This window comes from Amblyomma maculatum, chromosome 7, assembly GCF_055883805.1.
Source record: "Amblyomma maculatum isolate TAMU_Amacu chromosome 7, ASM5588380v1, whole genome shotgun sequence".
NCBI lineage: Eukaryota > Metazoa > Arthropoda > Arachnida > Ixodida > Ixodidae > Amblyomma > Amblyomma maculatum.
This window is the reverse complement of record NC_139350.1, coordinates 125667107-125690800: the sequence shown is the minus strand read 5'-3', so window position 1 is coordinate 125690800 and position 23694 is coordinate 125667107. Positions and strand designations below refer to the sequence as shown.

General features: G+C 43.2%; 1 protein-coding gene across 7 annotated transcripts in view; it reads left to right on the top strand.

The window, feature by feature from the left end:
• The window catches only part of LOC146184673 (uncharacterized), a 233890-nt gene that overhangs the window by 132722 nt on the left and 77474 nt on the right, over window positions 1–23694 (top strand). For 6 of the 7 annotated variants that reach the window (XM_084609450.1, XM_084609449.1, XM_084609446.1 and 3 more), the window contains 7 exons: window positions 1990–2004; window positions 5732–5801; window positions 9543–9575; window positions 10197–10250; window positions 13069–13129; window positions 15922–16018; window positions 17671–17714. In XM_084609450.1, the coding sequence (XP_084465576.1) occupies window positions 1990–2004; window positions 5732–5801; window positions 9543–9575; window positions 10197–10250; window positions 13069–13129; window positions 15922–16018; window positions 17671–17714 (374 nt within the window). The remainder of the gene's footprint in view (window positions 1–1989; window positions 2005–5731; window positions 5802–9542; window positions 9576–10196; window positions 10251–13068; window positions 13130–15921; window positions 16019–17670; window positions 17715–23694) is intronic. The other variant, XM_084609448.1, reaches the window with a different exon arrangement.

Genomic DNA, 23694 nt, shown 5'->3' with positions numbered 1-23694 from the left:
GGTGCATCAGCATTAGTTAGATACTTTGTCTTATTGATGGTCAAGCATTGGGCCAAGCAATAGGAAGAAAAGGCAATGACTCAGGCTTATCCTGCAGCAAAATTTAAAGGATGCATGGAAGAAATCATTATTTTGAATACTCTGTGAATTGCCCTCAAATTTTGATAAAACAGGGACTGGCTGCACTTCCAAATTGTTGTCTGCATTATGCTTTTTACCGATTTCTTTGCTGCAGTCCCCCCGTTCCTAGGATTTAACCCGAAAAAAAAAAGCACAAATTAGTTTGGGCTCATGTAGCAGGATACTACTTGTTTGTTGTGCTGGGGATCTTTATATTGTTGCATCAAGTCGCGTGAGTCACTAATCAGCACTCTATATTGTTGCTATGGCAGTTATCTTTAACACCCACTCCCTGCATATTGCGAGCTGATTTTCGCTAGCCTCATTCAGTTGCACATTTGAATTATTTAACCATATGTGATGTGAAGGCTTGTTTCATTGTGGTATTTTTACTAAGAGTGTGTTTGCGAGCACAGTATGTCTGCATTTTACCCATGTGAAAAGATGAAATCCTGCTTTCTTTGCTGAGCATGCTTTAAGGAGTTATTCTGGTGCTGATGCTGTTTTGCTTTTATCCCTTTGCGGCTTGACATTTACATCTTAATTTTTTTTTATAGACATTTAGCATTATTTTCACAAATTCAGTGATGCCAACTGCATATAAAATTCCCGCCAGACAAAACGGTAGAGCTGATCCATGTCTATAAAAAAGGTTCACCCCCCCCTCCCCCCCCCCAAAAAAAAGCAAAAAGTAAAGGAATGGAGATTCACAAAGTTCTATGGCACATCTAGGAAGCACTGCCTGGTGCCATCACTCTTCTCTGACACGGTGGAAAGTTTAAAGGACGCTATTGCTGAGTTTTCGTCTCGGAAGCAGCTTTGGAAGACAAGGAAAATAATTGATTGGTTATAAACGTGTTCTATAGAAAACTAAGGCCGCAGTTGTGTAGCGTGCATGCATTCCTAAAGTTTATGAGGCATTCTTGCTATTTGGGGGAAATAGGAGGTTCTAAGTACAAATGCACAAATTTTCAGAATTTTCTTCATGGTGGATCATAATGCATCTCTGAAAGGGTTATTGTCTTTGTGATTAGGTCTGCTGGGTGTGACTTGCAATGTGCCGCCCTCCTTTAATGTAGACTAATTACGCTGTGAGACAGTTGTACTAGTAGTGTTTTGCTTTTGTGCAGTGACGTAGTAAGGTTTGTTGCTTTGTGAAGCTTCTATTTCATCCTGTCTTGCAGGAGCTTTTATTGCATTTATCAGATTTCAATTTGGGCTACATGTCTGTTTTTTTAGCCTGCATTACGTTTGAGTTTTTCATGCATGTTTTTTACATTTTGCTAGAAAAAGATGCATATCTTAGCAACAACTCTGGCATCTGCATTTTCTTCTCCAATTTGGCCACATCTGCTTTCGCATGCTGCTTGTTAAGAAATGGCTGTATTTTGTTTATTTAAAAACAAATTTGCTTTGAGCATGCTTCCTGCTTTTAGTACGCTCATGCCGTCAGCATATTTCATCGTCATTCAGTACTTTCTCGTTTTGTTTTACTTGGCTGCTTTGACTCGAGCGCTTCGTCTTTCTGTTGGCGAACTCTGTGGATCACAGTCGCATCATTGTTTTTCTTCCAAGTTGCAATTCTGGCTGGTTTTAAGCTGCTTTTGCTCATGTCTACCGGCTTGCTCCTGCTCAGGTTCTGTCCTCTTTGAGAAGCCATCAGTCTTCCCTCCAGCAACCATTCTTATTCTCTCATTCCTGCTTTTCAACTGCTTCGTGACATGTGCTGCTGAAAGACTCTCTGGTTTCCATGCATTTCCGCATCATCCACAGTGAAGCAAGATGCAGATACTTCTGTGTCTCGATTTGTTAACCGTGCTCACTTGTCATTTTTCCATGGCATTCTGGTCGCTTATCGCGGCATCGCAGGAGAGGAGGTACCAGGTAAGCTCAACCTTTGCAGAGACCTATACCTGCCTCTCTCTCAGCCATTCGTGGCCTTTTAGTGTTTCCTGTGCCTTGTGTGTCTCTACACTGGACTTCCTTGTTCTACTATATTGTTACTTTAGACGCATCTTTTCTTTTTTTTTTTTACTTTCTTAGTAATCATGCTACCAGCATTATACATTATACCCATGGCTACTCTGCTCCTAAACTACCCAGATAGATTTGCATTGTCAGTGAGGAGTCTTAGAGATGAAATTGTTTGTTGGCTGTCATTTTACTTGGTACAGGTATTGATTGGAGCATTGAGAGGAAGCTGTTGACAATGAGTAACAAACGTTAGAGACAAATTTCACAAAGTAGTAATAGTTCTTTTTCTGACTGTGATGTCAAGAACACAGGGAGAAACACTTTTTTTTTTTTGTCTGTAAGTCAGCATTATCCGCATTGAAAGTCTTCAGTTAATATTACTTTTAAATGCTTCAGTGTTCATTATCAGGCATTTGCCATCTCATTGTCTTGTAGCACATTCCTTAATGATTCGATATTGCCTTTGGGATGTGCAGTGAGGCTGCATTGTTGTACTAGTAACTCTTGCTCACAAGCTGTGCCCATAACTAAACTAGTGATTAATTACCTTCCCCCTTTGTTTTTGCTTAGCATTTGGTGCTGCTTGCTTTGGTGTTCTGTATTTGTGCCTAACTGAGTTGAGCGCTGCATTATGTAACCCCGCAGACGTTGTGCATTAACCAGTAATTTAAATGGGATTTTTTTTTTAATGCTGACACAGCCTTCACCAGGCTATGTCTGCCACCTTGAACTCATCAGAACTGAATGCTGCTCTCTGTGGCAAGACATATAATATGTTTACTTTACCTGGCCTTGGTACTCTTTTTTTTTTTTTTATAGATTGCTGACGTATTCTCTCTTTGTCCATTCTTGCAAGTTACCCTTTATGGCACATGATGAGTAAATACATATTTGGGCTCTTGTTTGGGGCTGCAGCACAGTTCTTGTCACTGCTTTCCTCTGACCTGTGAGCAGTGGCATGTTCTGTGCTCTCCACTTTGTTTGTGGAAAACTAGTAAACGGCATACAGCCTTAGTTAAGGAGCCCCTGACCACCCTCTGGTCAAGTTTTTACTTTACTCTGGTGGTTGTTGAGCATCGTCTCTGGATTCGCGGCCACTAAAAGTTTCTCAAGAGACATTAGCTACAGAACATCGCAGTCACGCAGTTCTGTCATACTCACTCTACCCCAGTCTCTTTGAGCCTGTTTCTCTTACTTATACAGGAAAACAAGCCTTTTACGAGTGAAATTTTCCTTTCTTCATTGCTTATAAGGGAAGGCAGAAACGCGTGTGCCATAGTCCCATCTCATGAGGTTTCTTTTCTCCTCGGGTTTTGCTTCTCGGTATATTTGTGGTGTTGATTTTGTGTGCTTGTCAGTGTGAACCTGCTGCTTTGGGTCGCCACCTCTCGGTGTGTCGCAGTATGTGCGAAACATGACTTTCAGTATCAGTTATCAGTCACTTATTCTGCTCCTTACATTCCATTGTGAGAAGCAGTAATGAATGCGGACCGAATATCTAGAGAATGATGAACCGTGACTAATGGCAGTACTAGGACTTCTCATTATTCACTGCTTGATTGGCATGGGTCAGTAGTGATTGCATAGAAAGTTCCTCAGGTGTCTGCACTATTGAAATGTTGCGAGTTTTTCTCTTAGGTGTCATTAGTACTGAGCTCCTGCTTTGAAAGTCCTCTTAACGTTTAAGGCCGAATGGGAAATTTTCTCTCCAAAACCTGTGTGCTTGTTTTCTCTCAAATTCTTTGCAGTAAATTGGTTGTGGCACAAAGATAAGGTGGTGTCGTGCTTTGCAGTACTATACCTTGCTTGGCCGTCTGGCCTAGGATGAGCATTAAGCACAGTGTGATATGATGAGCACGAAAACCTCCGAAGTTCCAAATTCCTTTGTCAGAGCTTGAGAGCCTGTATTAGAATAGCAATCAAATTTGGGGCACAGCGTAGCCTATTCGCTTTGAGTTGGAGAATAATAAGCTTTGCACTACCAAAGCTTTCATTTGTCTGAATGAAGGTAGGCTATACGGCATCTGTGCTACACGCATGTGATAGTGGCACTTTGCAGCTACTTTTATAGCGTGTGGTTGGAGCTGTTGAGGTATGCGTAGCAATGTGTGGCAGTGAGCAGTTTGCAAGCACTCTTGGGAAGCTTTCACATGTGTGTACCAGGCATGTGACAAGGTCATTGGCAAGGTGTGTGTACTGCAGCCAGAGACCTCGCTTAGCTCACTGTCTGACATTGGTGCTATATTTGCTTCTCTCAGGCAATGTGCTTGATGAGCCTTGTCACATGAGCACTGGCTACTTGCAGAAGCTTCCTAGGGGCATCTGTAGGCTACTTGATTGCAGCTGGAGGTTTTCACATTTTTCACTAGTGGGGCACACTGCTGTACTGCATGACGCACTATGTGCGTCATGCAGTGGGTGCACGTAAAAGAAGCTCATTACATTGCATTGAAAAAGTTGCCAGTCAGCCACCGAGAGGTCCAGCCTACCACCACTGCCCATTTGCGGAGAGCATGAATTGTGACACGAAGTGCTTCCACTTTTTATAGCACCCACTAGGCCGCAGGTGGATCGTAATGCAACTTCATTATATATGTTTGAATAAACATTGTTAGTGGTGTCTCTAGTGGGAAGTGCCTGCTAAAACAGCTGCGGGGCAATAGCTACCATAAGTGTCACTACTAATAACAAATTTAAATGGTGCAGCAGCAGTTCTGGATATTTGCCGGATGGGTAGCTTTTCGCCCATTGCACATGGCATATATTGCAGGGCCTTGGGATGTCTCAGAGAAAACGTGTACAGTCTTTGTCAAAAATACTTTGCCCAAGTACGTTGTTTCTAAGCCCCGTAACAGGGCTCATTGTGCATCTTCAATGATCAAAATCTCGTATATGACAAATCCCGTCCTCACTGTTCTCTGGCTTACCTACTATATATTCCAGTATTGCTTCCAGGAGCTCCATTACAGGGCTTAGAGGAGAACCCCTTGGGCCTTATATTTTTGACAAAGACTGTACATTTTTGTTGTCAAAGCACCAAAGTGACTATTATTGGTATGATTTTCGTTTCTCTGCGTGGTCATTACTCAATCTTGTCAGTATTTCTTTTTGGTGGTCTTACACAGTTCAAAAACAGCTTGTGATTAACACACCTATTGGTGTGGCATCTTGATTAGTTAACTTCTCGGGCATCATTACACTTACGCCCGCCATGGTGGTGCAGTCAGTGTTTAGGGCACTTGACTATTGTGCCAGAATATGCGGGATGGAATCCTGGCCGTGGCAGCCACTTTTCGATGCAGGCGGAAAGCAAGGTGCTCGTGTGCTGTGCGATGTCAGTGCACGTTAAAACACCATTTGGTCGAAATTTCCGGAACCCTCCACTATGGTGTCTCTCATAATCTGAGTCATTTTGGGACGTTAAACCTCACAAACCAATCACAACACTCGTGAAGGGAGTGCATTCCACTCAGGTTCCTTTCTTTGTGTAATAGCTTTGGCAGGAGCACCAAAAGTAAGGCATAGTCAAATTGTACTGCCACGAGTTTTTTACGTGAAGGAATGCGGTTGATTACATATGCTTTCCGTGGGGATTTTGTGTTCTGAAGCACTTTGTTTCTTTGGTTTGATATCATAGAATGTGAAGGATGAGTATGCCAGTGACTGGTACAAGACTATGTTCAAACGGCTCCACAAGTATGGTACCGGTAAGTACTAAGACATCTACTCTTGCCATGCTGTCATGTAAATATGGAGGCAACGATAGCAGCGCTTGCACTCATCACTTATTGGATCAAAGTGGCTGCCGCTCTCTACTGTACTCTACAGCATATTGCACAATTACCGGCACGCTGTAGAATGCTTCTCCGAACTACACCGCGGGATCCTCACAGTTCAAATTTCGCACAGAAATGGCATTTTGTCGTTAGTATTTTTTAATACCAAATTTGTTTGGGGTACTTGCCTGATTCGACCAGAGGTCGGATATTCCCATCGTATGCGGCGACTGTGGCGATGCAAACCATCATTGGGGTAGCGGCTTGCCTTTTTCCGCCGCCGCCGCCGCCTCATACGATGGGAACATCCGACTTCTTCTGGTCGAATCAGGCAATAATACATTTTGGGCGAGTTGGTTACATACATTCATTACTACAGCGCAAAGACGGACGCGACAAGAGGAGGACACAACAGCGCTGTGTGTCCTCCTCTTGTCCCGTCCGTCTTTGTGCTGTAATAATGAATGAATCAGGCAAGTACCCCAAACAAATTTGGTATTAAAAAATACTAACGACAAAATGCCATTTCTGTGCGAAATTTGAACTTCGAGGATCCCACGGTGTAGTTCGGAGAAGCATTCTACAGCGTGCCGGTAATTGTGCAACGCGCCATACTTAGAAATACTATCTGGAAATTGACAACGTAGTCCACGTAAAACAGTGAAAAGACTTCTAAACTTCATAGAAGCTGTCCCACGTGGCTACCATCCCAAAGCAATCTGGCCATGTCTTGCGTAGCAAACAGGGATAAAGCTGTGTGTTGGCAGCAATAAAGAACGAGCATAGGAAAGCAAACACAAAAAATTTTTCGCTGATATGTCTTGTAGTTACACCTGCATACATTTCTTTTATTGATATGTTTGCAGAATTTTGTTGTGCTTTTGTTGCATTCATTTGCAGTTGTTTGCTACGACATGGATCAAGGTTCTGCCATTTTACACACTGCATCGTGCAATAAATATACCTTTGGAAAACTTATAAGGTGGCTCACATAACTATATACTAGGTGCTTTTAAAAAATAATTGCATTGAGTCACCAAACCTTTATTAAGATAAAATGCTTCATGACAACCAAATATTGCATCTTATTTTGTAATATGCAGCCCACTCGCTTCGCAGAATTTCAGTAGAGGCTCTGCAGGAACAAATGTCAGGCAACTCTTTCAGGACCATAAAAAAAAGCAGATGATTTCAGAGGGTTTGTGGGAAATTTTTTTTTATTAGAAGTAATTTAAATTGCCCTGGTATAACATGTGCCAAAATGTAACTACTTAAATAGTCCCTCATACATGTGAATAATGTTTCATTTAAGCATTACAAATAACATAAACGTAAAATGTTTCAACACGAATTTTTGGAGACAAAAGATAGACAGAAGGCTGAAAAATGCATAAATATAAAAGTTAAGAACCGTAAAATATTTTCAGAATATACAAAATATGGTACAGTGATTCTTTTCTTAATTGTGAAAGTACGGCTTTTGTATCTATAAGTTTCTTTTTTTAGCGTTAACTCTTTTGAGACCATAGAAAAAGCAAGAGACATTGAGGGGCCTTGTACAAAGATTTTATGTAATGAAATATTGAATAATAAATATCTCTCTCGACCTCCTGATAAAACAATGCAAACAGTGAAAAAAATGGAATGATTGTCAAAAGAAATACCAGGAGTAAAAATAATTGAGAATGTGTAAAATGTGATTGATACACTGCTTCTTCTCTTAGTTGTGAAAATTTGGTGCACCTATCAATAAGTTCCCTTTTTTAGTACTGTTTGTCACCAGTGGTCACCACTCAGTTTCCACCGCAGTTCTTCCTACTCAAATGCACCCATTTTTCAAACCGCACCAATAAAATGCAGTGAATCTAAAGTACTAGGAACCTAATATGTTATGTGGGGAAGTCCATTGTGAAGGCATGCCGTTCTCATGTGTTGCTAAATTGCTAAAAATGTTCAGTCTTCTTCTGCTCATAGCGTACCTTACACAAGTTTCTGATCTTTTCGCGGTTTATGGTTGTCACCTTTAACGGATGGTGTCTGAATGTGAGCTGGTTTTGCTATCAAGGAAAATGCATTCTAGGGCATCATTTCTGAAAGATAGGTGATCGAATCCGGCTTGATGTGGCTGAGAGAGCTTTGCGCTTGGCCGATGTTCTGAAAAAGCCACCATGCACGATGGAGCTTTTCTTGTGGTGGCTGACTCTCATCATACAAGTCTGCAGCTTGCAGGAGCATTGGCAATGAACTGAAGCATATTGATGGGATTTATTCCTGGTTGATGTTTCCCACATTCCAGAACAACTTCAGCCAGAGAATCTTCACAGTGCCCACATAGATCACGAGGCCCATGAACTTGAGCATTTCACTAGTCAGTTCTTCTTTACACCCTTTGGAATGAGCATGCATTGGTTTCTGCAAAATGGGCATCCAAGCATATGTAATTGAGTCTTCACAGCGAGCCTATATCACTTAGGTCGAGACAAAATGAAGAAAGAAGCTCGGGGCATCCAGAAGTTCCTTTATACATTTGTGAGTGCCACTGCCATCTCTTCACTGAGGTGCATACCAGGTTCCTGTATGGGTTGAAAACTTTCTTTGCCAGCAGCAGGTAGATGGTTGTTGTATGTTGTAGAAATCCTGCTAAACAAAGATAAAACAGTGCAAACATGTAGTGACCACTCATACGTATACAAGAGTGAGCAGTGACTGAAATTGTTCTACTGTTCTCACTTTAAGCCACTATAGTTGACATTCCAGGTAGTTGTGCGCCTGGATTACTGCCCGAGCTGAAATCGGCGCTTCTAAAGTAATCTAATCAATCTAAGCTCCTAATCTGATCAAAAATTCTTTAGCCGGAGGGACCAAATCTTGAAATTTATGTTATTTTCTTTGAACCTCTTTACACGAGCTCAGTGACATTTTTTTTCTCTGTCTCAGCTGCCACCACACTCCAGACAAAAATCTCTTATGCATCACCACTTACAGGAAAAAAAAAAAAACTATGCTAAAGCCAATCCAAAGTTCAGTTCTAAACTATCTTCTAGATGGCGAGCCGTGCTCCAGACTGCAGATTTTCTAGCTTGATAGCGCATGCAAAACCATTGTGCTATCTTGCGCAAAAGTGGAGAGACCATGGCTTCGGCGGCTGGAGCGGCTGCAGGGACGCACCACGTCACTGCAATCTCGCGCGGCTCGCCTGTTGCAAGAGTACCCGTCGTGACGCAATAGTTTCCCTCGCTCTCAGTATGGCGCTTATCATGACTGACAAACTTCTAGTGTAGCATGATAAGCGCCAGCCCGAGAGCGAGGGAAAGTCTTGCGTCACGCCAGGCACTCTCGAAGCGAGCGAGCCGCACGAGATAGCAGCGACGCGGTGCGTCCCCGCAGCCGCTCCGGCCGCCGAAGCTGTGGTCTCCCCACTTTTGCGCACGATAGTGCATAAATGAGCAGTGGCTTTTGGGGTGGTCCTGAAAAGTTAAGCATACCACTATACTTATTCATATGAGGTTTTGCTAAATTCTTTGCAGAATTTGGGAGTGCCTGTGCAGAACAACAAACTGCAATATGAGCAGAATTGCTGGATAAGCAACAGCTTTTATTTTTAGAGATGTGCTTTTGTTCTAGATAACTGAAAAGGTTGCCTTTAAAATTTTGATCTCTGTTTTTGTGCAGGTGACTACCAGACAATCGACTACAAAAGGCGAGGTCAGTACGAATGCTTGTTAAAGAAATATTGGAATGCAGTTTATGAAAATCGGGCTTGCAGTGGAATTCTAATTTTTCATGCTACAAACACAAATATTCGAGTGAAATCAGGTGGAAACAAGTGCCAATAGTCTTTTCTATCAGATGGATGCAACCATCACATCACTGTGGGACACGCCGCAGGTTACATCACTGCCTGTGACTCGTTGAGCGCGCAGGCCAACTAGTTCATCATTAAACGCCTGCTGTCCCACCCAAAAGACAGTTATTCTGAAGAAAAGGCCCAAGGCACTGTGTACAAAATCCCCTGCTTTCAGTTCAAGCTTAGTGTCATACATTGGGGAAATGAAGAATTCTATGGAAAGGATGAAACAGCAGGAAGCTGGCATCAGGCAAAAAATGAACAGTGAGGTGACGTGGCCTATGAGTGCGAAGAATGTGAGACTGATGTAATCGGTAAAAGCCTACTGAGACGGGTGCCTGAGTCGTGACAAATTGAGCAGACGCAAGGAAACTTCCCTCTTCCTACACCCATGGTTTGCGGATCTTCAGCTTTGATCACAGCCGTTGATCACAGCCGTTTTCTGAATTGCACATTCTTTGCGTTTCTTCTCTTCGCAGGCAACCAGCACAGTGATGGTTATATGTCGGAGCCTGATTTCTCAAGAGATGATGGTTAGTACTCATCGTTCTTACCAGCCTATTGGGAAAAATCCATAGCTGCATTGCGATCTGCCCCATCTAGGAGAATTAGATATGCTTAGCTAGGCAGCAGTTAGTGGTCATTTGAAGGTTGCTTCAAAAACAAATGGCAGCACTCATCTGAGTGTGCCTTGCTTCTTGTGGCTCTGCACGCTCAGCTTTGAATTCATATTTTTTCTGCTGTTTTGTGCAGACAGGGCATAAATTGTGCCCCAAAGAGTTATTCCGTCAATTTTTATGAGCTCCATTTTGACGTGCCTGATGCTGAGCTGTGAACTACCACTGGCTAATTCTGAATGTCTTTGCTGATGCCAATGGTGAAGCCATTTCTTGCCAGTGTTGCTGGCACACTTGCACACAATCTCACGCTTGCCGTCAGTGCTTGCGTGATTTGTGTGAAATGAATCAAAATTCAAAATGAATTGTAGTTTGTGGCAGTGATCTGAACTAGGCAGCCAAGGGATGTTGCAAAAGAAAATACATTGCTAAGTTCGTCTCTGGAAGGGATGCATAAATACAGAAGTCGCAGTAGTGCACAGTAAACAATATTTCACCATTGGGGCCTGACTTGTTTTTAGGCAGAAATCAGGTGGGGCACAAGAGCTTCCTGTGGTTAGACAAATATGCATCTTTCCTACGTGCTGCTGCCTTGTATTGTGGTGAAGGGATTAGTTGATGTGCACACCAGCTGCTGCTTGGAAGGTGCGGCATGCCTGCTGCGCATGCCAGTCGGGGTGGGAGATGAAGTACCACTGTGGCCAGCAGCTGCCGCTCGCCACAGGCCACAAGGCTTGCAGAAGAAGTCTCGAACACTGCACCCAGCTTCTTCAGCAGGGCAAGCTATGTCACTATAGCGAAGGAATTGTCTCCGGGCAGCTTTTTGCTGCTCTTTGTATTCCTTCTGCTTTTTGTTCTTAGCATACAAACTATGGAATGCTGAATAGCTTATATCCACATGCTGAAAGTTGTACAAAGCACTTCAAGAAGGTCTTTTTTTTTTTTTTTACATATTGCACTGTCACTCTTGGACCTCACTCAGGTTGGACCGTAGCAGTTGTCTCTGGTGTATAGCAGATGCATTCAAGTGGGCGCACAAATGCAGTAAAACCTCACTGAGGTGTACCTTGCAGACCCTTGGAAAAACTATGTGCAAGGTGGCAGTACGCCCCAGCTGGAAACAGCTGAAATACTATCGCCACTTTCCGGATAAGAAAAAGTGAGAACTGATGTATATCACAATGGTGTGCTCGCACGGAAGTTTTTGTTTTTGCTGTGAAGTGCAGAAATCTCTTAAGCGTGTCACTGAGCGTGTCACTATTATGCTGCGCTAACTCTGCGTAAAGTGTTGAGCAAGGTTCTCGCTTGTTCCGCACTTCACACACTGTTGTTAGTGGAAGCCTGTTATGCTTTGTAGAATGGGCTAGGACATTTTATTTCCAGTTTTTTTTTTTTTTCCCTGTCTCATTGTAGCATTGTCTGGTTGTTGGTGGCAGGTTCTTCTCACATGCCACCATGATTTATTATTTTTTTCTTCCCACACTCGAAATTCCATCGAGCTACTCTTTGATTGTCAATACTCGGAGCTCCGCTCTGACACAGGACAGGCGGGAGAGTGATATGTCACTTAAAAAATGCTGTATTGGTAGATCTGTTAGGATGCCACTATTGTGACAACACAGCGAAACAGGCCTAGTCGAATCCACGCTGTAATACTAGCCAGAAATGCAGCACATGTGGGGAAACTAAACTTTGCCGTGGCTGGCCTGAACCGCAGAGAATGCAAAGGAGCTGAGTCCTGTGACAATAAGCGATGCCTGTGGTAATGGTCACATCTGTGCGGCTCAAACCAGGGTCTCTTGAGCATTTGTACCTGTAAATGGCAGTGGGAAGGGGAGGCAGGTGCACGCTGGGGCCAAGGATGGCAGGGAAAGGTGCATTGCGCAAGATTGCTAGACAGTTCTTTCTCTGAGTGTGTTGGCAGTTGGTAGCATGATTGCCACCATGATCTATGCCTTTGGAGCACGCATAGAATTTATCTGCAGTGTGTGGCATAGTTCAAGATACTACCTCTTTAGTTTTGTACACAACTATAGGTACTTGCTGAGTGAGACATCCGGGATAAGTGCCTGAAGTGGACACCAACTGCATGAGGTTTAATGGAAGTTGGATTGGTGATTTCATACAACTACGTAGTAACTGGAACGAGTGCTTAAGCAGGTGCACCTAAACGAAGTTTTATTGTACGGGGTCAATCACACTTAGTGGGAACACGGCTCCACACATATGCGGAGCGCTATTGCGTCCAAGCAAATGGATACAGAATGGCAGACAACAGAAACCACCACATCGTGGTACATCTTCTCGTGCGCCACTGTGCATTTATTTGTATCCGGGTTAGATGTAGTGGCGCTTCAGAGGTGTGTGGGCACGTAGAGTCGTGTTCCTGCTAAGTGTGATTGACAGTGTACCTCTTCATGTATGGACCTAATACCAGGCTGCTCTAGGCTGCTCTGATAGGTTGAAGTAGGCATGCTTGCAGATCAGATGAGCGCTGTATAACCTTCTAAGCTTGGCAATACTAGTAATTGTCCTTACGAGGATTACAGCCACACACATGGTAGAAATGCAAGAAGCAGTGCTCTCTTTTTGGTTCTAAGATAGGTTAGTCATCTTGATGGCAGTTCAAGCATTTTTTGTAAGAATAACAGTTAAACTTCATCCTAATCATTGAAATGATGGTGGTTGTATTAGCTGTGTCCGCGATTTTTTTTTCTCTTCTTTATTGGTATAGACCGACCCATGTTTGGTGGCAAGGGAGCGAAGAGGGCAATCAACAGGAGTTATGCCAATGGGTGAGAGCAGACGTCTTGCTGATTTTCATTTCGTGCAAGTGAATGTGATGTTTCTTGCACTAATTTGCCTTTTTTATTTGGCAGGCATTCATTAGCGTATCCTTAGTTTTAAGCTGTCCAGAAGTGCACCCTTAAAATGAACATGCTTGGCACCTTATCTACTGCTCCACTAAAAGTAAGGAAGCAGGTCAAATCCCTCACAGTCTTTACAGTTTTGGGTTTCAACAAAGCAGGCAGTGATATCCAGACAGCACTTGTTGTATCATTCTGCCAGTTACATATCTAAGGGCCTGTATATATGAATGTAGCACTGTTAAAAATGGACCTGATAAAACACCTGACTGCTTTGTTCACCTCAAATCTATGCAGTACGTCTTAACAGGTCAGATAATGAAAGCTTAAAAAAAAATGTTCTGTTGCAGTAAGCTTTTTATTACTTCGGGTGCAGAGGATGTGTTTTGGATAACTACCTCAGAATGCCTTGTTACTTCTTGAGTCAGTAAAGAGCTGGCACATGAATCTTCCTTTTTTGAACAAAGCAGATCTCGTCATTAATGATTATGTTCAAGATGTATATAGTACTAGAATGCCATATCTCTGGAAAAGGTGTGAGCATAAAGGACGCAAGTGTTTTGACAGAAAGCCAGTTTGAAGAACTGTAAAGATGAGAGGCTCGTCAGGCTACACATGGTTGGTATAAAACAAAAAGCATAGGAAAAGCTGGAGTTATTACTGGTTATAACTATAAATGGCCTTAACTGCATATAAGATGTCTGCTGTGGAGGAAGCAGTGCTGACCACTTGCTAACAGATATGTACTTAATTTGGTACATTAACTCTTTTCAGGGCTATGGGAAAAACGCAATTCTATTCAGTCTTTTAAGATTTTTTAAAACAAGTTTTTCACCACATAACAAATTTTAGCTATTTAGATGGTCTGTCATAGTCATAATTCTCTCTGTCTCAGTGTGCACTTCCTGACAGAAAGAATATAAAAAGGCACAGAAGGGCATAGATATAAAAATGCAAAACTGATAAAAATAATTCAAGAAGTACAAGGTGTGGTATGTTGCCTTTTTTTCTTGGTTGTGAAAATTTTAAAAACCTATTTGTAGGTTTCTTTCTTTGTTGTTAAAACTCTTTCAGGACTGCAGGTTTAGGGCGTTTAATGTCCCAAAGTGACTTGGGCTATGAGAGACACAGTAGTGAAGGGCTCCTGAAATTTCTACCACCTGGGGTTCTTTAAAGTGCATTGACACTGCATAGCACGTGGGTGCCTTGCTTTTCGCCTCTGTCGAAAAGTGGCCGCCGCGACCGGGATTCGGTCCCAGATCCTTGGGTACAGCAGTGCCGTGCCACTACGACGGGGCAGGACTGCGGGAAAGCAGGCATTTCTGATAAATGTTAGAAAGCATTTCTATAAATGAACTATTTGAGCTACCATGCTATCCATACGTCAAAGCTCGGCGAAATTAGTGGCCCTTGACGCACAAAAAATTGCGACTTTCAAACAAAAATATGAAATAAATCTCAAAACTAAATTTTTAAAATATAAACTTAAAGTTAGGAATGCTTGAACATTGCAGTAAAAAACTGGTGTGTAAAATATTAGGATAGACATGATGGGGGTGGTACATTGCCTTTTTCTGACATTGAGGCAAAACAACAAGTTTATTTTTGCACTTTCTCGCATCAGTGTTCAGCACTTAGTTCTGTGCCCAGCACTTGTGCCACTCATGGTAACTCTCCTAGGAACTGTTGGAACACAAATTCACTTTCCATGTAGTGCTAAAAACCATAGTCCCGACCTGGATTTCCTCCTTTTTATAGCACAGCTTGCAGTGCCTTCGTTTCTGAATTTTTTGCTGCTCATGGTGCAGAGAGTGGTGAATGAGTGAAAGCTTGCTTTCGTCATCAAGATTGAGAAATGAAAATCTTTGCCCATGCATATTTATTTATGTTGTAACAGTTATTATTGCTTGGGTCAAGTGAAAATAAAGCGCAGCGCAACCATAAACTTCTTTGATTCGTTTTGATCCATTCCTATTTCTGAGTGCCACGCCCACATCTTTGCTCAGGTGCACTTCAGGTTGCCGTCTCAGTGAAAAAAATCAACACACTTCTGTGCTGGTGGCAGGGAATCATTGCTGTTGATTGTGGAAACCTTATGATATAAAAATAAAATAGTGAGAATGTTTAGTACTCATGCATACCTGCTCGAAAGCAAGCAGAAACTGAAACAAAACTCACCATCAGCTGCTAGTTGATGGTTCAGGTAGTTGTACACCTTTAGCACTGTCCAAACTGAAATCAGAGCTTCCAATGTCATTTTCTGACTCTTTGCTACTGGCATCATAAAAAAAAAAAATCCACAGCCGAAGCATTTGGTTGATGCTGGTTTCTCTGCGGGCACTGATGAGAGCTCTACATCATGTTTCCTTGTCCCAGCCGCTGCCGCCACTCTCCAGATGAAAATGTCTCATGTTGCCACCTGGTGAGAAAAAGAATGTTGAACTATGTCGAAAATGAGTCTTAATTCTCCAACTAGCCTCTAGAGAGCAGCACAGGCTCCAGCGCACAGGATTTTGAGTTTGACAGCACTTGCAAAATCACAATGCACTTTAGCGCCATGGTCTATAGGGCAGTCCTGAAAGAATTGGTATACATTTATCCCTAGTTTTTCATTCTTAACAGTCTTTGTCCTTGCGTAACGGAGGCTCTGTGAATTTTGTTTTGTGGTGTTTGCTTAGTATGGAATGACCGTTGTTTCTTTTTTGTGCTTTGTGATCTAGCCTGTCCACATTGCCTGGGTCATACAAGATTCAGCCTCGCAGTATAGAAGAATATGAGCCTGGTCATTCATCTATTGCAGAAAGAGAGGCCGCCTTTGTGAGTAGTGGACAATTTCCTTTTCTTCTTTTTCTTTTTTTTGGGGGGGGGGTCAGTGAAGCCTGAAAGTTGTTGGTTTCATAAGCAGAAAGGAAGTTCTTTCATGACAGGAGTCAAAGTGCGGTGAAAGTTAGAGCCAAATTAAATTAACGTCATGTTTGGCCTAACCATATGCCTTCGATGACATCATGTTTGGCCTAACCATATGCCTTACTTTTTGTTGCAGTCATCACTGTTAACGATGTTTATAAAGGGAGCCGGAGAGACTGTTTCAAATTATTTTTTCAATTGTTCCTGAAAGGGCTTCGGAATAGGTTTTGAGGCTGTGAGAAAAAGCGCAACATTGATAGGCTAATGGATTTTATGTGCCAGCGCACATAAAACTCAGTTGGAACATGTTGTCTGCATATGTAGCTTTTGTAGTCTGCAGGGAGCCTAAAAATTAATGTGAAACACTGCATATATCTTGGATTGGATTGGTACTGAGGCTTTCCTTTTTTACTAGGTGGACCAGAAAGGTCCTGAAACCACATGTTGCCAACAGTGACTATGAAGTCAGCTTCATGATCACTGCTGGCAATGCTCTAGTTCTTGCTGGGATGTCATGTTTAGAATGCACACCCTTTGGTGGCAAGGAATTTCAAGGGAGCTGCCTGTGGTGACTGACATGGAGTGTGCAAGAGTTTCATTGGTAGGAGTTCAGGTTAGGTTATGTGCAACGTTCTTAGATAAGAAATGGTTGAAAAACTACACGTTACAAAGTGATCTCAAACAATCGCCGATCTTGCGCAGACAAATCTCAAAACGACCGCAGCGCCCCTCCCTACCGCTGCAGTGAATGGATAAGGTGGAAATTTTAAATGCTACGAGCCCTCTGTTTTCAGCAACGTAACGAAAATTAAAACTGCATTTCCGTTTTTTAAATACACATTTGTACGCATGAAAAGGTTGCAGAGTGGCTCAAGAGTGTCGTCTGCTGCCTGTCTCCTTCATACGTCTGCAAATGTGATGGCTTTTCATGTGCACAAAAGTGTGTTTAAAAAACGCGATTGCAGTTTTAATTTTCGTTACGTTGCTGAAAGCAGAGGGTTAGTAGCATTTAAAACATCCGCCTAACCCATCCACTGCAGCAGTAGGGAAGGTGCGTTGCAGTCATTTTGGAATTCACCTGTGCGAGTCCAGTGATTTTTTGAGATTGCTTTGTAAAACTCAGTTTTCCAACTGTCCCTTATCTATGAACGTTGTTTACAGGGCAAGAATTTGCAGGAAAAAACTGGTGGCACCACAGCATAGAGATCTGACTAAGCAAATTCCTTCCATTCATGTCTGTATAGAGTAGGCACCTTTGCAACATAGTTAATACTAGCATCAAGAGGAAAGTAAAGTTTTGTTGCTTCAAGGACCTGCTATGATTACTTCTACATGTTTCTCAAATAACTTTTGCTGGGATTAAGATTGCTCTTTGACGGTTCATTAAAAGCATTAGTACGCTGCAAATACTAGATGTCTTCTCAGGATCTTTTAATAAGTGTTAGTGTCTTTGCCTTGATACTCCTGTTGCTTTGTGTTTCTAAGTTCTCCTAGTACAGTGCTGGCTTTTAGATTGCATCATCTTTTATATTGAAGCCCTCTTTTCTGTTTCATTTCTTCAGAGTTCCCGGTATTTGCCTCCTTTGGACACTCCCAAGCCTAAGTAGTAAGTGCGTTACAACTTTCATCGAAGAATTTGCTTGTTCAACTAGGTCAAAAGTTGGGATGTGGTATGGTATACATGCAGGCTTTTCATGTAACCAGAACAAAGATAAGCAAACTGGTATGTTGCACAGTCATAGGCAGGCTATCCCAAAATGATGGAGTGACAACTAATAACTAGTAGTGGCTTCATGGGGTCACGGGTGCATGGAGACAGCATTGGAACCAGCAATGAAATTCATGCTGGCATAAGAATGCCGCATGCATCTGCTTTTAATTGGAATGACATTGTAGTGGCCATGCTTGAGAGGGCTCAGTTTGGAAATTAAGCAGCAGAAGCAAAATATGACAAAAAGGTTTCGATAGCAAAGAACATTTGGGGACAAATCGTATGCATGCCACAAAGTGCAACAAAGGTGTGCTCCTAGCCTGAAAGGTGTGCTTGCCTGCCCTCTCGTGCCAGTGTTAATCTTGCCAGTTATTCATAGCTGTACGGTGCCATCAGTTTTGGATGCCACAGGTAAACTTATTCATGATTCTGTCAACTTGAAAATAAGCACTATAGGGCAGTTCAGTTATAACGATATTGACAAAATCAAAATCCAATTGTTATAACTGATTATCGCTATATCTGCACTGGCAAAAAAAACAACAAAAAAAAAAACAACGAACACACTCAAGTATTTTCCCATGCAAGTAGGCTTGCCTGCTTACCAGTGATGAGAGAATCTGGTTGAACAACACGAATTATCATAAAGAGCACTAAACAGTTTATTACAAGGTACATCAATAGGCATAAAATAACTTAAGCATGCTTAAAAAAGTTGGAAATTCGTACTCGCTTGAGCAGCAGCTGAAGCTTGACAATCGCTTTGACTATCGCGTATGCTAGCAGCAGTCCTTTTTGCATGTACGAAACCAATCAATGACTGGATGAACTGCAGGACATCCCCAGCCTTGATGATGGTTAAAATTGTACAATGCGAATGCCCATATTTTTTCTAGACGCATCTAACCTTAAACCCTGTCAGAAATCCCGATGAATCTGCTGTTGCAGTGAACTGTAGTGCTGTTTCATCTCGGGAGCTATCGTGCCAACCTGGTCAGCACCATCTTCCACGGATGATTTGGATTTGGATATATGGCTTCCCCTTTGTAATGGGCGGTCCTTATGAAAAAAAAAAACATCTGCAAGTCTCCTAGCTGAATTATGTAGATGTCTCTACAGTCCATTATTCTTCACGGATATTTCTCGTCATAACGTAAGTCGACGGCATATCGGCTGCAACAATGTCTTTCTGGCCACCAAATCTGATGCTCAGTCGGGCGATGGCGATGACGATACGGCCGCATCCTTTGCACGGCAACAGGCAGCGATTGCGATGATGATAGCGCTCATTTCTTAACCACACACAATGCCCCTTGCGGAATTCTCCATGCCCGTCTGTTTTCAGCACTTGTGTTAAGTTTTCACAGCATTCTCTTCTTCTCAGTATTTTATTTTTTATCAAACATTGAGACAAATTTTCGTATTAACATCTTCCAGATGGCCAGAAAGCTATTGTTTTATCCAATATGCTGCCGACAATCAATCCTTATATATAGTTTATTTTTACATAGGGGCAATGGTAAACTGATCCCATGAATTTGATCGTTATATGCGATATATCATTATATCTGCTATCATTATAAGCGGATTACACTGTGCTTTTAGGTAGATTTAGCTGAAAATTGAAATATTTCATAATTTGTAATTAACTTATTAGTTCTGAAAGTTAGTTATTACTAGATTATTACCAAGCACACTCGATACTTCCGTTGCCAAAATACAGTCGAACCCGGATATATCGAATTTTGGTTATATTGAACTCACGGAATATCCCCTTGAAATTCCCATGTAAAAGTATAGGAAAGCCGCGTCATATATCGAACTCAATTTCACCAGTCGTTCAATATACCGAACTCCGCACCACGCACTGGAAAGTGTGCCTTCCCCAAAGACGATCGCATCACCCTTGACCGTATGCCGCGTGACGTTTTCAAACCACGCGCGGAAGGAATGAGAGGTGACAGTTCAGCTAGGGCAGCGTCGCGCCCATTCCCCAAAGGTATGCGCATCTGCGGTTGTCATTTCCCGCGCGCCAGCACATGACGTTTGCAAGCTATGTGCGTGAATGAACCAGAGAGAACCATTGGGAACGAGAGGGGAAAAACGCGATAGAGCGAAGTGCAAGGGTGTGCCCATTCTTTTGCCGAGCTATCTCTCTCCTTCCTCTTTCCCGGCCTTCGTTCGCAGTAGCACGCGCTACGCATGCGCCAATGCCCGTTTTCAGACAGAACGTCGGACGCTTTCTCCAGCGTGTGTTGCGAACCCTCTGCGCGCGGCGGCTGACGTGGCTATGGCGCCTGCGGAAGTTAAGAAGCGTCAGATCCATCCATCCATCCATCCATCCATCCATCCATCCATCCATCCATCCATCCATCCATCCATCCATCCATCCATCCATCCATCCATCCATCCATCCATCCATCCATCCATCCATCCATCCATCCATCCATCCATCCATCCATCCATCCATCCATCCATCCATCCATCCATCCATCCATCCATCCATCCATCCATCCATCCATCCATCCATCCATCCATCCATCCATCCATCCATCCATCCATCCATCCATCCATCCATCCATCCATCCATCCATCCATCCATCCATCCATCCATCCATCCATCCATCCATCCATCCATCCATCCATCCATCCATCCATCCATCCATCCATCCATCCATCCATCCATCCATCCATCCATCCATCCATCCATCCATCCATCCATCCATCCATCCATCCATCCATCCATCCATCCATCCATCCATCCATCCATCCATCCATCCATCCATCCATCCATCCATCCATCCATCCATCCATCCATCCATCCATCCATCCATCCATCCATCCATCCATCCATCCATCCATCCATCCATCCATCCATCCATCCATCCATCCATCCATCCATCCATCCATCCATCCATCCATCCATCCATCCATCCATCCATCCATCCATCCATCCATCCATCCATCCATCCATCCATCCATCCATCCATCCATCCATCCATCCATCCATCCATCCATCCATCCATCCATCCATCCATCCATCCATCCATCCATCCATCCATCCATCCATCCATCCATCCATCCATCCATCCATCCATCCATCCATCCATCCATCCATCCATCCATCCATCCATCCATCCATCCATCCATCCATCCATCCATCCATCCATCCATCCATCCATCCATCCATCCATCCATCCATCCATCCATCCATCCATCCATCCATCCATCCATCCATCCACATCCATCCATCCATCCATCCATCCATCCATCCATCCATCCATCCATCCATCCATCCATCCATCCATCCATCCATCCATCCATCCATCCATCCATCCATCCATCCATCCATCCATCCATCCATCCATCCATCCATCCATCCATCCATCCATCCATCCATCCATCCATCCATCCATCCATCCATCCATCCATCCATCCATCCATCCATCCATCCATCCATCCATCCATCCATCCATCCATCCATCCATCCATCCATCCATCCATCCATCCATCCATCCATCCATCCATCCATCCATCCATCCATCCATCCATCCATCCATCCATCCATCCATCCATCCATCCATCCATCCATCCATCCATCCATCCATCCATCCATCCATCCATCCATCCATCCATCCATCCATCCATCCATCCATCCATCCATCCATCCATCCATCCATCCATCCATCCATCCATCCATCCATCCATCCATCCATCCATCCATCCATCCATCCATCCATCCATCCATCCATCCATCCATCCATCCATCCATCCATCCATCCATCCATCCATCCATCCATCCACCCACCCACCCATCCACCTATTTTTTTTTTCTTTTGCGGGTAGTTTGTTCTGATCGTTGTGCTGTACACGCGGCGTAGCGTAAGATATGGCGTTACGAAGCGGGGTTTTTTTTTTTGCAGGAGTCGTTTATTGTTGCATGTATGAATCAACGAAACCACGTGGTCAGCTGCGATCATGACACCGGCTTTTAGCATTTTTCGCTTCAAACAGCATTTGCAGCTACTTTATCACGCTTTCCAATGATTTTAAGGCAGTAGACTACGCCCGCCCCAAGCGCGGCGTGATAAATCGAACCAGGCTTGTGCAGTCAAGCCATCACGGGCAGTCTGCCAAGTTCGCTTCCCGCCGCAGCAGGAGCTATCAAAAGATAAGCACGCCGCGACATTATCGCGTTATCGCTGCACAGCATCTTGGCACGCCGCCAAGAAATGAGCTGTGAATGAGACACCCAAACGGAGTGCAACATGCATGCGATAACGCACAGAAACCTTGTTTTGAGCTGCCACGATGGCTGGTACAGCAGAGGGAAGCAGTTCCAACAAGTTGGAAATTTTTTGCTCTGTCGCTGCCGCTTGTCGCTGAGATCGCTTAATCGCTTGCATGTGAGCGAGCTGGCCTTTACGCTTTCTTTTTTTCCGAATTCTCGAGTGCAAAAGTGGAGGGTGGGTTAGTTTTGCCAGTGAGTTGATTACGCGACAAATACCGTATCATTGTTTCGCATCATAAGCGCCGTCCCAAGCCGATGTCTATATATCGAATTATCGATATATCGAACTATTTCGCGATCCCCTTCGAGTTCGATATATCCGGTTTCGACTGTATATATTTTTATCAATGTGTTACTTCATATAATGATTGTGCTCAAAAAAAGTTTATGCATATTTTTAGGAAAAAAAAGAGCTTCATTACAGAAGAAAACCTATTGTAACAAACAGCAATACCTTGTGTGCATTATACCTTGTTTACTCGCGTAATTTGCACACTTTTTGTTCATAAATTAACGCTTCAAGAGGTGTGCAAATTACACGAAAATTTTGTGGACATGTCTTAAAAACTCATCCACAAAAAGGACATAACATGCAATATACAGTCGCCAACCAATTTTTCGGACCCTCAAGGAGCCGAGATAGCGTCCGGAAAATCTGGCAGTCCGAAAAAACTAATTCACGCAAAAAAAGTCTATTTATTTAGTGAGCGACTTGAAAAAAGTAGTCAGTATGCCTCTGCCGGGTGCTACGTTACCGTACAAGAAAGTTGGCTTGCACGTCGGCAAGGGTGACGTTCTCGCTGTACATAGCTGAAAGCACCATTAGAGCTCAGGTTAGTTCACTGCTAATTGGCAGCACAGCCTCTGGCTTCTCACTGTCGGAGCCTGAGTCATCACTTTCAGGTACCTGGCGAACAATTTCGTCGTCTGCTTCGAGATTGCAAATTGCATTGCAACGTCCGCTTGCAACGGGCCACTTTCCACTTACTTGATAACGGCGGCCTTCTTTTCTAGAGTCAAACGGCTGTAATTTCTTCGCTTTGATGGTTTTGTGCCTGCTGTCGAGGCTATACCGGGTACGTGATGTTCCGATGACACATGGGTTCGAGGTTGCAGAAAACCAAAATGCCAGCGGCCAGAAAAGCAAAATGGCACCGGCATTGTTTTTTTTTTCGGTTGCTCTTGAGTCGCGAATCAAAAGAAGAAGTCCGGAAAATCGAATGAGAAGGATTTCAAATGTCCAAAATTTTGGTCGGTGTTATACATTGACTCTATGGAGCTCGTGGCAGTGCCAGTGCAAGGTCCAGATTTTCAGGTAGGTCCGGAAAATTGGGCGTCCGAAATATCGGTCGGCGACTGTATATCTAAATAAATGAAGCATCATACACAAGCAAAACTCTTTCCTTTATTAAGTGCGCGTACTTTATCTAGCCAGAGTCGCTGCTGGAAAAACTGGATTCCGAGCCATGGCTGACATCATCGCAGCTGTTGTAACCATTGTTGCTGGCATCTCAAATAGCATCATCCTCGGTTTCGTCAAGCGCATTACAGTCCAGTTTTTTTTTTAAACTGTACTCCACAATG